At 44.9% G+C, this 16323-nt stretch overlaps 1 protein-coding gene across 11 annotated transcripts in view; it reads right to left on the reverse strand.

The window, feature by feature from the left end:
• Nucleotides 1-3790: 3790 nt before the first annotated feature.
• LOC123511333 (pentatricopeptide repeat-containing protein 1, mitochondrial-like) overlaps nucleotides 3791-16323 on the reverse strand; it is a 358287-nt gene continuing 345754 nt past the window's right edge. For 7 of the 11 annotated variants that reach the window (XR_006676760.1, XR_006676758.1, XM_045267133.1 and 4 more), the window contains 2 exons: nucleotides 4130-4358; nucleotides 3791-3993 (listed from right to left, as the gene is read on the reverse strand). Coding sequence is in view for 8 of the 11 variants with exons in the window: in XM_045267133.1 (XP_045123068.1) it covers nucleotides 3865-3993; nucleotides 4130-4358 (358 nt within the window). In the remaining 3 variants the exon portion in view is untranslated. Of the gene's footprint in view, nucleotides 3994-4129; nucleotides 4359-8825; nucleotides 8977-16323 lie in introns of those variants that run through there. The other 4 variants (XR_006676759.1, XM_045267132.1, XM_045267131.1 and 1 more) reach the window with 2 other exon arrangements.

Raw genomic sequence — 16323 nt, forward strand, 5'->3', positions numbered from 1 at the left:
GACCTGGTTGCCACCTCACCTTACACTCAAGCTTCCAGGCTATACCATCCTTAGGAAGGACCGTCCTCAGGGACGTGGCGGGGGTGTCCTCCTAGCCCTGAGTGATGAGCTTTTTCACTCTCCCTTCTCCATCCCTCACTGGCCTGCTGGTCGTCTGGAGGTTGTTGCTAGCACGGTTAGGCTATGACACAACTGGCTCACCGTGGCTGTCATCTATAACCCAGGTGGTGCTACACATCAAGAACTTGATCTCTTCATCACTTCCCTTTCACCTCCTGTGCTCATCATGGGTGACTTTAATGCCCATCACCAGTGCTGGGAATCGGACCTGCCACTATACCACAAAAAGACCTCAGGTACTGCCCTGTTCCAAATCCTAATGGATTCTCCTCACCTGTCCCTACTGAGCCCTCCTGGCCTCGCTACCAGATTTCATCACACCGGAGCTTCCTCAGTCCTGGATCTGTTCCTCGGGGACCCAGCTTTCCGCAACTCTACTTTCTCCACTGGTCCCTTCATGGGGAGCGACCACCTCCCTGTTCTGGCATCCATCCCACAAGCACCCCCAACAGCTCACCCTGGCTGTTTGCCCCGATGGAAGCTACAGCCCTCTGCATGGCCCCAGTACAGGGAAAACCTTCAGCAGAGACTTCCATCCTCCCACCAGAAGAAGCTGCAGTATCCTTCCAGTGCACACTAGAGGCAGCGGGCAAAGCTGCCTTTCACCAAGTCACCCGCTCCAAACCTCACCGCCCCAGGAAACCTTGGTGGAGTGATGAGTGTGCCCAGGCAGTGCAGGCCCGTCGGAGGGCTTGGTCCAGGTGGAGGAGAATACCTACAATTGAGGCTGGCAGGGAATATCGTCGCCTTGATGCAGTCTGTGCTAAAACCATCCTCAAGGCTCAGAGGAGTGCATGGGCCTTTCACTGCTCCTCCCTTTCATTCTCTTCCTCCACCAAGAGAACATGGGCTTTCCTGCACTCCATGGAGGGTAAGAGGGCTCGTCAACCCTTACCTCTGACGGATGGAGCCCAGGCCCCACTCGATGACGCTCAGAAGACGGAACTGCTGGCACATCACTACCACCAAAAACTGAGCATCCTCCCAACCCTACAACCTCCACCCAACCTACACCACATGATCACCACTTCCACTACCTCTCCAGGTCATCCGCAACTCACCCAGCCTTTCACCCAACAAGAACTGAAAGAGGCCCTAGCCACACTGCACACTGGCAAGGCATCAGGACTCGACACCATCCCCTATGAGTTTTTAACCCACCTCACTCCTCCCCTCCTGGATGGCCTCCTCTTTCTCTACAACACCAGCTGGATGATGGGGACTTACCCTACATATTGGAAACCCTCCGTACTTGTTCCCATCCACAAACCAGGCAAGGATCCAACTCTTCCATCTGCATACCAGCCCATCGCACTCTTGTCCTGCATCGGGAAACTGATGGAGCGTCTTGTGACTAGATGTCTCACCTGGTGGCTTGAGGAGAAGCACTTGCTGAGGGAGGAGCAATGTGGCTTCCGACCTCGTAGAGGCACCATCGATGTCCTGAGCCAAATGGAATTTCACATTAGTGACACGTACTGCCAACATCAAGTCATGCTCGCCCTCTTCATAGACCTGGAGGGTGCATTTGACTCAGCACCTCATGAGGGAATCATCTACAAGCTCGCCAAACTGGGCATTGCTGGTACCACCCTCGCTTGGATCCGAGACTTCCTCTCCCACCGCTCTTATCAAGTGGCAGTGGGTGCCTCCTTATCAACCTCGCACCCCATCTGCAGAGGCGTCCCACAAGACTCCAACCTCAGCCCCCTCCTCTTCAACGTCCTCCTGTCTGACCTCCACATCCCCCTCCACTCACAACTCCTCATATATGCTGACGATATCACCATAGTCAGCCGTGCACAGACACTGGCCATGGCCCAGACCAACATGCACGAAGCTGCAGCTGCCTTGAGCGACTGGGTAACCACCTGGGGCTTGACGTTTAGTGCTCCTAAGAGCAAACTTATGTGCTTCACCTTGAAACACCTCCCATCCTCACCTACTACATCACTGTGTGGACAGGGTGTCCCCTACTCCAGGACGCACACCTTCCTGGGTCTATGCCTAGATGGCCCTCGTCTTTCCTGGGCCAGACACATAGACCATCTACGCACTGCCTGCAATAAACGTCTTGATATTCTGAAGAAGATTGCTGAAGTCAGATGGGGAGCCAACCGTGATCTTCGTTACTACTTGACCACCATCAGACCCAAATTAATGTATGGCAGCAGTATCTACAGCTCAGCAGCACACTCCCTCCTCAACAAATTGGATCCCATTCAGAATGCTGCACTCATGATCTCCTTGGGGGCCATGAAATCCTCTCCACTGGTCTCTCTACATGCAGAGAGTGGAATCCTCCCTTTATCTATTCACAGAAGAGAGACTTTGTGCCATCATTACCACCACATTCTGAGCTTACCCCAGTCACACCCCCTCGCTACCCTCTATTCCACCTCTGGGGTGGACCAACACACTCCTGTATGGCTCCCTGGAGGACAGCAATCCCTCCTTGTCAGAGCCCAACAAACCCTCAACACCCTGGGCTTACCACCACCACCTCCACAGCCCATTAGCCCACACTCTCCCATCCCACCATGGCTGGACCTTTCCCCTATGTTCATCTTACACCTTCCCGGCCTCCCCAACCGGCAATCTTCAAGCAGATTAGCATCACTACTCTTCCATCAGAGGGACAAGACATTGTTTAAACACCACGTCAAGCTCTACACAGATGGCTCCCACTCTCCATCACCACCCTCTACTGCCGCAGCCATCTATGACCCCGCCACATCCATCTGCAGAACATGGCGACTCCCACCAGAGACAGAAGTCCTGACAGCAGAGCTGTATGCCCTTCACCAGGCCGTCAACCACCTGCAGGTCTGTCATACCAAGAGCAAAGCAGTAATCTACACCGACTCCCTCTCGTCACTCCACCGCCATCGTCCATGCCACCCAGAGGATCCTCATCCATCTTCACATCGAAGGCTGGGAGTTAACCCTCCAGTGGGTTCCCTCCCACACAGGTATCCGGGGTAACGAGGTCGCCGACACTGCCGCCAAGATGGCCCTATCAGAAGTAAACATTACCCACTTCCCTCTGCCACTCTCCACTGCTAAGCGCCTCATATCACGAGTATGCCACTCTACCTCCGACACCACCCTTGCCACTGGCCTCCGCGTCACCTCTATGGGTCAATATCGCCACAATTCCTCCCCACAGCCGTCTGCACCGCCTCCGCCTGGCGCCAGATCCCCACTGCCCCTGGTGCAGGTCTGTCCCGGAGACCATAGAACATTTCTTACTACAGTGTCCCCGCTTCCATTCCCAACGCGATCTGCTACGAGCACAACTTATCGCTCTCGGAGTTCCCACTCTTGACCTGCCCACTCTGTTGGCTGCGGCGGGTGTCCACCCCACAAAACAACATGCCGTTCTACGCCTCACCTGTGTATTCCTGAAGAAGATGGGACAACTGTCACGCCTGTGAGCATCTCACAGGACATCGCCAGGGCTCATAGGGCCCCTCCAGGGGAACCTGGCAGCCCTCAACAACAACAACAACAGTTTTGGAAACATTGAATGCAATTTCTGGCCTTTTCAAGATTAGTGCCCACTCTCCCTTCAAAGATGTGGTGCTTTACATACAAAAATGTAAGTTTATTGAAAAGGCAGGTTGCAAACCATGTAATACTCACAAAAGTAAGGCATTTAAAAAAACAATTAATTTTTAAAAATTTACTTAGTTCTATACAACACTGGACTGAAATATTTATGTACATATCAAAGTAATTGCATTACTGATATTGTGTCCATGGATGTTCAGGGAGCTGAACTTCTGTATCCTTAAGCCAGATCTTGTAGGCTGATAAAAACACTTTTGCAGCTTTCTTCTCTTTTTCTTGTGTCTTAGTGCTGTTTTCATTCTGAGGAAAATTAGAGTAATATATTAGTAAAATCTCTAAAATATACATAAACTGCTTGTTACTACATCTTTGATTATGAAAGTTTAGTTTGAATAAGAGCTATGAAAAAAATGGCTAGTGATGAGCCTACTCTTACAGTTTTTCTCTTTCCTCTGCTCTCCTTTCCGATTTTTCCAATCACTACTTGTACCTCATCCATAAGAATCTTCCGTGCCCTTATTCTGGCTCGTTCAAGCTCAGAGAGCAGAAGGTCATGAGGGGATACAGCCTTTTCTTGCATCTTCCTCAACATGGCCACAGTAAAAGTATAATCTTGTTTTACTAAACTGTTCTTGACCAAAATAGTCATTATTTCTATATTGGGTCTGGAATAAAAAGAAAAAAATCATTAACATAAAGCATGGATATCGAGGCAATGGTAGTGGTGGTAATAGTGGTAGTGGTAGTGGTGAATGTGGGGATGGTGGTGATGTTGATAGTGGTAGTGATGGATGTTGGGGTGACAGTGGTAGTGGTGGATGTGGGGGTGATGGTGGTGATAGTGGTAGAGGTGGATGTGGAAGTGGTGGTGGTGATTTTAGCAGTGATGGATGTGAGGGTGGTGTTGGTGGCAGTAGATCAGGTGGTGGTGGTGATAGTGGTAGTGATGGATGTGGGGGTGGTGGTGATAGTGGTAGTGGTGGTGGTGGTGATAGTGGCAGTGATGGATGTGAGGGTGGTGGTGGTGGTGGTGGTGATACTGGTAGTGGTAGTGGTGGTGGATGTTAGTGGTGGATGTGAAAATGTTGGTGGTAGTGGTGGATGTGAAAGTGTTAGTGGTGGTGGTGGATGTGGTGGTAGTAGTGGTGGATGTAATGGTAGTAGTCGTGGATCTGATGGTGGTAGTGGTAGATGTAATGATAGAGCTGGTGATGGTGGATATGATGGTGGTACTGCTAGTGGTGGTAGTATTCGTTGAGGGGATGGTGGTGGATATGATGATGATAGTACTGGTAGTGGTGATAGCTGCCTTAGAACTAAGTAATATATACCTAGAAGTTTGGAATGGCATGGGTAACAATAGTTGTCAGAGAGAATTTATGACCTAAGAGTTATTATATTTTAGTGTAATTAATATATATATATATATATATATATATATATATATATATATATATATATATATATATATATATATTATGTTTTTTTTTTATGTAGGGGAGAGGGCTGGCTAAGGGTAGAAAAAATGAAAAGGATTAAAAAATGACCCACTTGAGTGCTGGCTTTCCAAAAAGTGTAAAAGCGTCAGCCAATATTGGGGAGCAAATGCATCGATACCTCCCAATTAAAAGAAGACAAGTTGTAGGAATTCGGAAATACAGATGCAGGGAGGAAGTTCCAGAGTTTACCAGTGAAAGGGATGAATGATTGAGCGTACTGGTTAACTCTTGCATTAGAGAGTTGGACAGAATAGGGATGAGAGGAAGAAGAAAGCCTTGGGCAGCGAGGCCGCAGAAGAAGGGGAGGCATGCAGTTAGCAAGATCAGTAGAGCAGTTAACATGAAAATAGCGATGAAAGATAGAAAGAGTTGCAACATTTCGTACCCAGGAGGTTGCTAGCAGCCAGGTGGGATTGACTCCAGATGGGAGTAGCAGTGCTGATGTGGTGGAGCCAGTGTTGGGATCACCATTGAGTTCAGGTGTAGAGGCTGACGGTGACGGCGTGGAGTCGCTTGTAAATACACCAGACTCGACTTTGGGAGTTGTTGCTGAGAGTGAGGATGGAGTGTTAGGTGTAGCCGAGTTGTTTGATGGTAATCCTCACTCTGCAGAGCACTCCGGAGGGAGCATTTGTGCTGAGTTGCTTCCTGGTGTGGAGGCTGAGGGCTCTGATGTTCAGCACAGGCCCCAGCATGATAAGTCAGGCAGTTTGTTGTAAGTTGGCGCCCAGGGTGGGGAGACTTTCAGTTCTGCGGGGGAGTTGGAGGTTTCTCCCCCTGTGGAGCATCGGGGAGGCAGGGAGCGAGCTGTTCCCTTCCCTGGTGACTGCCTGGCTGGTGGTGATGATCCTTCTGAGGACTCACTGGATCACATGGCAGGAGCGGAGCAGCCTGGGCCAGCTCTCCGTCCTCGATGCCGTGTGGGACATAGGGTTGCAGCGTTGCCTCAACCCCATGACCCTATAGTCCCCCTTTCTCTTACCCATCTAGAGCCTGCAGAGCTCATTCGAAAGCAGCAGGAGGACCCGGCGTTGGCCTCCTTCTTTGCTCGAATGGGTGAGGGAAGTGAGGAGTTGGAGGGCAGGGAGGAGTTTGTCTTGCACCAAGGGGTGTTGTGTCGTAGATGGCAGGAGAGTGACGGTGGTGAGTTATTGCAAGTAGTTGTGCCGCATAAGCTGCGAGAGGCACTTGTGCTGTTGGCACATGAGGGGCCCATGGCTGGACACCTGGGCATCCGAAAGACCGTCGCTCGCCTGTGTCGCAATTTTTGGTGGCCCAGCATGTCTGGAGAAGTAGCCACGATTCTTAAGTGCTGCCACACTTGTCAAGTGGTGGGCAAGCCTAATCAGACACCCCCTGTGGCGCCACTCCACCCCATCCCTGCTGTTGATCCTCCCTTCACGAGGGTTTTGATTGATGTAGTAGGTCCTCTGCCTACTACCAGGGCTGGTCACAAGTATTTGTTGACCATAATGGATGTTACCACGCGGTACCCTGAAGCAATTCCCCTGAGATGCACTCACTCTAAGGTGGTGCTGAAGGCTTTGTTAACCTTCTTTATACACTTTGGATTGCCAGCAGAGCTGCAGTCCGATCAGGGGACCAACTTTACTTCAAGGTTGTTTAAGGATACGATGACTGCGTGGGGGATCAAGCATATTGTGTCCAGTGCTTATCATTTGCAGTCTCAGGGAGCCCTGGAGAGACAACATCAAACTCTCAAGACCATGTTCAAGAGTTTCTGCATGGAGAGAGATAAGGATTGGGACGAGGGTGTCCCTTTTGTCTTATTTGCGGTGAGAGAAGCGCCCACTGAGTCCTTGGGTTTCTCACCCAATCAGCTAGTGTTTGGACACCGAGTGCGTGGACCGCTCGACGTTGTTCGGGAGGCTTGGTGTCAGCCGTCGCCTGAGCGCCCTGTCTCACTGCTTAAGAGCCTCATGAGCAGTCGAGAAAAATTAGCCAAGGCATTCAAGGTGGTGCAGGCCCACCTGTGTAAGGCCCAGCAGAGTATGAAGGGGTATTATGACCGAAGGGCCGAGTATCGGAGTTTTGCCCCTGGAGATGAAGTGCTCGTGCTGTTACCACTTCAGGGCCAGCCGCTTGCTGCCTGCTATAGTGGCCCCTATATTATAGAGAAGAAGGTAGGTGACCTCGACTACCTGGTGGTCACTCCTGACTGGTGCAAGAGGGCTCAGCTGTGTCACGTTAACATGCTGAAGCCCTATTTTCGTTCTACTAGCCAGAAGGGCTCTTTTAATTCTGCCGTGCAAGAGGCATCTTCAGTTTTATTTTTCTGCTGGGAGGGAGAGGCTCCAGAAGTTATTGGTCCTGAACCTGTTGTTCCTACAGGGCAGTGGGAGCGGAAGAGCCTCCATCTCTTGAAAGAGAAGGTTGAACATTTAGGGGATCAGCAAGATAAGTTGCTTCGGCGGCTGAGGAAGTACTCCTCTGTGTTTAGCAGTGTCCCGGGCAGGACACCATTGATAGAACACGATATTTATATTGGGGACGAAAAGCCTGTCAAATGGCCCCCATACCGAGTGACCCCAGGAGTGCAATGTCATAGTAAGATAAATAAGAGGAGCAGACAATGTTGTGGCCAATTGTCTGTCCGGGGATCATTCCCTTTAATTAGTTCCATGCCTTTTTTTTTTTTTATTTTGTAAATGTTTTGTTTCCAAAATTTTTTTCTTTTAAGGGAGGGCGTGTGATGGGCACCGTCTTAATCCCCTTTAATTTATTATTTCATTATATGTGAAGCCTATGGACACCCATCGCGGGCCCCTCGGGCTGTTCTGCTGAGCAGATGACCCGCCACCCTCTCTTTGTTTCCACCATTTTGTTGTGTCTGTGAGCCTCGCCTCAGTAACCAGCCAGTCTTCAGCAGAGGTAGACACGTGCGCTCTTGGTTTCTGGCACAGGGTTGAGACACGTGTTGCTGGGCTGTTCTGGGTACTTATTAGTCATCGGTCGGGGAGTTGTGCCCTCCTGTTGAGTAGCTGGCTTGTTACTCAATAGACCGTGGCTGTGTTAGAACAATGGGCTTGTTATTCTGAGAAAGTGTGGCCGATTGGGGCTGCATTTCTAGTGCGTTCGTCCACTCGGGTGTGGCGACGCGGAGAGACACGCTTTGTCTCGTCCTGTTTGTTTGTTGGTGGCCGTAGTCACCAGTGTGTTTGGTGGGTGGCAGTGTGCCCCCATCATCGGTTGTGTAGTATCAGTAGTATACTGTTTATAGTTTCAAGGTAGCCTTCATCGGAGATAGACACGCACTCTCGTCGGTCTGGCACAGTGTTAGGGAGATTCATGTTGCTGGGCTTCTCTTGTTACTCATTAGTCATTGGTCTGGGAGTTGTGCCCTCCCTTGAGTAGCTGGCTTGCTACTGGGTAGACCGTGACTGTTGGAGCGACGGGCTTGTTGCTCTGGGAGAGGTGTAGTTGGTTTGGCTGCATTTCTGTTTTGCGTCCGTCCTGTAGTGTGGCGGCAACGCGTGGGAGAGATGCGGCATTGTCTCGTCCTGTTTGTTTGTTGGTGGCCGTGGTCACCAGTGGGGTTTGGTGGGCGGCTGTGTGCCCCCACCATCTTTTGTATGGTTTCAGTAGTATACTGTATTGTAGTGGTAGTAGCCACGCACAATATTGAATGCTGAGAGGCTTCATGTCGGCCAGTGGTGCGTAGTTGTCGTCCGCCAGACTTGTCTGCGACGAGTTTTTGGACCCAGTGTATAGTGGGTGTCACGCGTAGGTGGTGTCTGGGCTTGTGTGTGCATCACCGGATGTGCTGTACACATCATATATTGCATTAGTAGTAGGCCAAGGATGTCAGTCTGACAGGTGTTAGGAAGCACTTGTTGTAGTAAGATAATATAGTAATACATACTGCACGTTTTGTCCCAGTCTGTGAACCCTCACAGCCTGGGTGCAAGGCGTGTGGAGAGGCATTAATACTCCATAGAGAAGTGGGTGGAATTGTCCTTGTGGGCGGTTTCTCTAGGGGGTATTAAGGCCTCGCCCTGTTACACATAACATCTACCATTTATAAATTCTACTTGGTTGGGTACAGGAGGAGAAGGAGTTGCTGAGGAGATTCCCTTACAGTGGGGGAAATTATACACTGTTGGCGACCTTGAAAGAACCTGAGGGTTACGTCGGCTGTGAGTTATAGTAGTGGGGACTGCGTAGTGTTTTATAATCCCCACTGTACTGATCGTAACAAAGTTGGCGATTTTGCCAGAATAACAGTCTAGTGAGCTGTAGCAGGTAACCGCAGCCGTGTGGCGTATGTAAACCATAACAATATATATATATATATATATATATATATATATATATATATATATATATATATATATATATATATATATACAGGCAACCCCCGTTTAACGAAGGGGTTACGTTCCTAAAAAACACTTCGTTAAGCGAACCGATTATAACAAGTTTAACCCCTGATTTGAACTTCCATTGAGAGTAAGCAAAGTGAGAGTGCATCATAGTACAGTGAAGGTTTAATGAAAGTAAAAATTATGAAGTTAAACATTTAGGTAGTTTAATTTAAGTCATTATAATGTACACTACTGTATGTATGTATGTAACTTTATAATGTTGATGATCTTAACTTTATGAAGGGAGGAAGAGTGAAACGGGAAAGACACTAACCGGCAACCTGTGGAATGTAAACAAAGTGCATATCATTGTACTGCATACAAAACTTATGTACCACATTTCCACAAGGCTTTCCATTTTATCCATTGTAGAGTCACGAGTTCAGGTGGTTCTTTTTGCTTGCAAGGAAGATACGGTCTCACCAGCCTTCTAAACCCGTACAGCGTCAGAGACGTACGAGATACGTCGGCTACTCTGAGCGAACCGGGCGTCAGAGACGTATGAGATACGTCGGCGAGCTTTCTCGTGTTTTCGGAGGAATTGCGTCCTCAAAACCTACCATTATACTGCCATCATGCACTGTAGACATTGCTCATGCTGCCTCTTCGTCCTTGCTAACATGAATGCTTCCTGTATTTATTTATTACAATTCTGAACTTTAGCAGTTTCTGCTGCCTTCAGCTAGGTGTAGCAGGAAACTGACGCCTCAACTCCGCTAATATGAACAAAGCGTAAATTCCATTACTTACTCTTACCATTTCAGTTGTTTTTGGTAACTGTTATATTGTGGTAGTGAAAACTTTGTATGACATAAATAAGAATTTTCCAATCGCTTTGTTATAATGTTATAAGGAAAAACAAGTACATATTACTCGGAAAATATTTGCACCGTGAAAGGCAACACTCCCTCGCGATATCTCGTGTCTATTTTTATCCATAAGCACTCCCAAACAGCAAAACATGACATGTTGTTTTTCTTTCAACTCAGGAACGATATTATGCATGTGTCCAACTCGGGGATCGACTGGTAAGAAACGAGGAAGCGAATAAACTAGTCACATAAAGGCCCGTCCACACTAGGATACTTTGTTTGGAAACATTGTTTCCAAACAGTTTGCAAACTGTTTGGAAACAGTTTGCATACAGTTTGGAAACATTCTTTCCAAACTGTATGCAAACTGTTTGGAAACAGTTTGCATACAGTTTGGAAACATTCTTTTCAAACTGTATGCAAACTGTTTGCAAACAGTTTGCATACAGTTTGGAAACAATGTTTCTCATGTATGTGTTTCCCATCCAGAATGGGAAACATTGTGTGTGTGTGTGTGTATTTACCTAGTTGTAGTTTTACAGGGCCTGGGCTTTATGCTCGTGTGGTCCCGTCTCCATATCTACACTTATCCAATTTTTCTTTAAAACTATGTACACTCTTTGCTGATACCACTTCCTCACTCAAACTGTTCCAAGTCTCAACACATCTTTGCGGGAAACTAAATTTTTTAACATCTCTCAGACATCGTCCCACACACACACACACACACACACACACATGAGACGCAGCAGAGGAAGGACGCGATACCGTCGCTCCCGAGAATCAGCTGATCTTCACTACCTTTGTTTGGGTTTACAGTGGCCTGGGCGATAAGTGTGGACTCATTTTTCCTTTCATGAATACAGTGTTAAATGATAATGAGTGAGAAAGATATTCCATCTAAATGCAGGTTTGTGACAAGGGAAAGAATGAAAGCTGATGATGACAATGTTGGTGAGGGAGGAGGAGAATTTGAAGGCTTTGATACGGCGCAAACTTCACTATTTGATAGAGTCTTAACTATCGAACGTAAATTAGATAAATTGATAAAGGAGAGTATGGGAATGAAAGAGAATGAAGAACAGGATAAAGAGCTCCAGAAATTGAAAGAAAGGATAAAAAGAATGGAAGAAAACGAAACTAGGCTAACAACAGAAAATGAAGAATTAAAAGTCCAAATAGCGAACTATAAGAAATTGATGGAAGAAGGACTCGGTAAAGCCGAGAAAGAAAAAGAAAAGCTAAAAGATCTAGTTAACAAAGAAGAAGAAAGAGTACAAGACGTGATTAAAAAAGAACAAGCATGGAGAATCCAAGATAAGAAAGACAAGGAATCATTTCAAGAAGTATTTCAAGAACAGTTAAAAGAAAGAGATGAAAATATGACTAGCAAAATGATAGGAGTCCTCAAGAAAAAAGAAAATTTAGTAAGAGAAATTGCGGAAAAAAGAGAGTGTAATTATTTTTGGACTGAAAGAAAAAAATGTTAAATATAGACCAAGAAGGGAAAAAGACGAAATGAAATCAGTAAAAGACCTACTAAAACATCTGAATGACGAGGATAGACAGAACTTAGAAGAGGAAGTAGAAGAAATCCATAGAATGGGACCATATCAAGAAGGAACAGTGAGACCAATTAAGATATTACTAAAATCACAAGCAGCAGCAGAAGAAGTACTATATAGAAAAACGAAACTCAGAGAAACAGAAGGTTGCAAAGATATATATATATATATATAAAGAAAAATAGAAACGAGGAGGAAAGGAAGAGACACAATGAACTGGTGGCAGAAGCAAGAGAAAAAATAATGAAAGGTCAGAGGAGGAGAAGAAGGCATTTTTGGAGAATTATAGGAGACAGGATAAGGAAATGGTATATAAAAGAGAAAGAAGAGAAAAGAATGGAGCAAGTTTAACTAAAATGATAAGAACAAGAGATTAAAATGATGTATACAAACATAGATGGGATTTTATCTAGTAAATTAGAATTAAGAGATTACATAAAGAAAGAAGAACCAGATATTGTATGCCTGGTGGAAACAAAGTTAAATGAGGCAATAAAATAGACATAGATAAAAGGTATAATATATGGAGGAGAGAGAGAGGGGTAAAGGAGGAGGAGGAGTCATGATGATGTTAAGGAAGGAGATAGTGGTAAATCAAGTGGAGTTTGGGAAGGAAAATCAGAAATACTGTATGTTAAGATGCATATTAACAAAAGGAGTTAACAATCATTGGAACATATGTGCCACCAAAACAAACTCATGGACTAACCAAGAATATAGAGACATGATAGATGACACAATAAGGAGTCTTACAAGAATCATTAAGGAAAGGAGAAAAGTGATATTGATAGGAGATTTCAACTGTAAGGAGGTAGACTGGGAAAATTATGAAAGTGGTATGGGGGAAGATGCCTGGGGAGATAGATTCCTGAACCTAATGATAGATAATTTGATGGTCCAAAGAGTAAAGGAAAACACAAGATTCAGAGGAAACGATGAGCCGGCAAGATTAGACCTAGTTTTTACAAGGGATATACCAATTAACGATGATATAAGATACAAGTGCCCATTGGGAAAGAGTGACCATGTAATATTAGAGATGGATATAGAAGAAGGAAAGGAAGATAGAGATGAATCATACAAAGGAGACCGATTAAATTACAGAAAGGCTGATATTGAGAATCTCAAGAACTATTTTAAAACGTAAACTGGGAGGAGATGGAAAACTCATTAACGGTTCAAGAGAAATATAACTTATTTTTGGAAATATACAAAACTGGGGTCAGGAATATGTTCCGAAATATAGACCTAAAGAAGAAGGAAAGAAAGATTGGTTTAATGCAAGATGTGCTAGGGCAAAGGAGAAACGAGATGGAGCATGGAAAAGGTGGAGAAGAAACAGAAATCCAGAAAATAAGGAAAACTTCAAAACAGCAAGAAATGAATATGCTAAGGTGAGAAAGGAAGAAGAAAAGAACTATGAAAAGGACATTGTCGAAAATGTAAGGAACAACCAAAATTGTTCTACAGATTCATAAATGGAAAAATAAGACAAAAAGAAACAATAGAAAGGTTAAAAGGAGAAAACGGAATGGTGGAAGACCCAAAAGTATGGCAGAACTGTTAAATAGTAAATTTCATGAGGTCTTTACTAAGGAATCCAAATTTGAAAGACCACAGGGTAATAGAGACTGTCTATATGAAAGAGATTAAAGTAACCAAGCTTGAAATAAAAAAGTTGATGACGGAATTGGATGAGGAAAAGGCAATGGGACCGGATGAAGTCTCAGGCAGAATACTGAAAGAATGTAGGGAAGAACTAGCAAGTCCAATATACAACATCATAAAATGCTCAATAGAAAATGGAACAGTGCCAGTGGAGTGGAAAAGAGCTGAGGTGGTTCCCATATATAAGAGCGGAAGGAAGAACCTTTAAATTACAGACTAGTATCACTAACTAGTGTAATATGCAAGATGTGTGAACAAGTAATAAAGAAGCAATGGATTGAGTTTCTTGAAGACAACAAAATATTATCAAATAGCCAATTTGGTTTTAGAAAAGGTCGGTCATGTGTGACAAATTTATTGAGTTTCTACTCTAGAATAGTTGATAAAGTGCAAGAGAAAGAGGGATGGGTTGACTGTATTTATTTAGATCTAAAAAAGGCTTTTGATAAAGTGCCACATGAAAGATTACTATGGAAGTTAGAGGAGAAGGGTGGCTTAAAAAGAAGCACATTGAGATGGATGAAGAATTACTTAAGGGGAGAGAAATAAGGACGATAGTTAAAGATATGAAGTCCAAGTGGAGAACAGTAGACAGCGGAGTGCCACAGGGGTCAGTATTGGCACCAATACTTTTTCTCGTATATATAAATGACATGCCAGAGGAGTGAACAGCTACATAAATCTGTTTATGGACGATGCGAAACTGTGCAGAGTCATTAAACAAAAGAGGATTGTGAAATACTACAGGAAGACATAAACAAGATCTGGAAATGGAGCAAAAAATGGGAGATGGAATTCAATGAGGACAAAAGCCATGTCATGGAAATGGGAAAAGTGAAAGACAACCAGTGGGAATCTATAAGATGGGATATGGAGTAGAACTAGAAAAAGTAAAAAAGGAAAAGGACTTGGGAGTGACAATGGAAGAAAATAATCAACCGGTAAGCCATATTGATAGAATTTTCAGAGAGACGTATAATTTGCTAAGGAATATTGGAGTAGCATTTCGCTATATGGACAAGGAAATGATGAAGAAATTGATAAGTACTAAAACAAGATCTAAATTGGAATATGCAAGAGTTGTGTGGACTCCCCATAAAAAGAAACACATAAGAAAATTAGAGAGACTACACAAAATGGCTACAAGAATGGTTCCAGAATTTAAAGGGATGGCATATGAGGAGAGACTAAAGGCAATGGATCTACCAACATTGGAGCAGAGAAGAGAGAGAGGGGATCTGATACAAGTTTATAAATTGATTAACGGAATGAATGAAGTGGATAATGAGATACTGATCCTGAGAGAAGAATATGACTTTAGAAGCACAAGATCGCATAGTAAGAAACTAAGGAAGGGACGATGTCTGAGAGATGTTAAAAATTTAGTTTCCAAAAGATGTGTTGAGACTTGGAACAGTTTGAGTGAGGAAGTGGTGTCAGCAAAGAGTGTACATAGTTTTAAAGAAAAATTGGATAAGTGTAGATTTGGAGACGGGACCACACGAGCATAAAGCCCAGGCCCTGTAAAACTACATCTAGGTAAATACAACTAGGTAAATACACACGAGCTCAGTGGTTAGAGCTGGCTTCACAAGCCAGAGGACAGGGTTCGATTCTGCCAGGTGCAGATATTTGGGTGTGTCTCCTTTCACGTGTAGCCCCTGTTCACCTAGCAGTGAGTAGGTACAGGATGTAACTCAAGGAGCTGTGACCTTGTTGTCCCGGTGTGTGGTGTGTGTCTGGTCTCAGGCCTATCCGAAGATCGGAAATAATGAGCTCTGAGCTCGTTCCGTAGGGTAACGTCTGGCTGTCTCATCAGAGACTACAGATCAAATAGTGAAACACACACACACACACACACACACACACACACACACACACACACACACACACACACACACACACACACACACGGGACACCGTCGATGGCGGATGTGGTCGCTGAGTTCCAGAGCAATCATCTCTAATTCTACAGTTGCCATTGCCTAAGAGTAACCAAGGTGGGAAAGGAGCTTGTAATGTTTGTCCTGTCTCCATATAGTCATGTTAACTGTTGATTAGCAACATAATGTCCAGGGAAGGTGAATATAAACTGTAGCCTGCGTTTGAGCCATCAGCTGAAGTTCGTTTACATCTGCGCAACATGGCGGCTGTGAACTCGAAGGATGAATCAGACTTCACAGGATTTCAAGGAATAATGGAGAAGAGCGTTTATGTGAAGAAAATTCTGGAGTTGGAAGGTAAAATTGAAAACTGTTTGAAAAGTATGGGGCCTGGAAACGAGTTATGACAATGTAATGAAAGAGTGCCCGATATGAAGAAGAAAATGCAGTACTGAAAGAGGAAGTTAAGTTAATTAAAGTGAATTGCGACAAATGTGGAGAATCTTTAGGAAAAGTGATGGAGAAGCAGGCTGAATGGAAAAAAGTCAGGAAGTGGAAAGAAAGGAGGTAAATTACAAAGTTGCAAGTCTGGAAAAGGAAATCAAAGAGTCTGGGAGAAAACTTTGGGCCTTGCTGAAATTATAGATCAACAGATCATAGAAGAGAAGATTGCTGAGAAAGTGGTGAAGGTTATTAAGTCAAATGAGACATTGGTGAGGGAAACTGTAGACAAAAGAGATGTGTGGTGATATTTGGTGTGAAGGAGGATAAGACACCGAGTAAAATGGAGAGAGAGAAAACATAAAAAGGTGATAAAT

Source organism: Portunus trituberculatus, chromosome 31 (genome assembly GCF_017591435.1).
Source record: "Portunus trituberculatus isolate SZX2019 chromosome 31, ASM1759143v1, whole genome shotgun sequence".
Taxonomy (NCBI): domain Eukaryota; kingdom Metazoa; phylum Arthropoda; class Malacostraca; order Decapoda; family Portunidae; genus Portunus; species Portunus trituberculatus.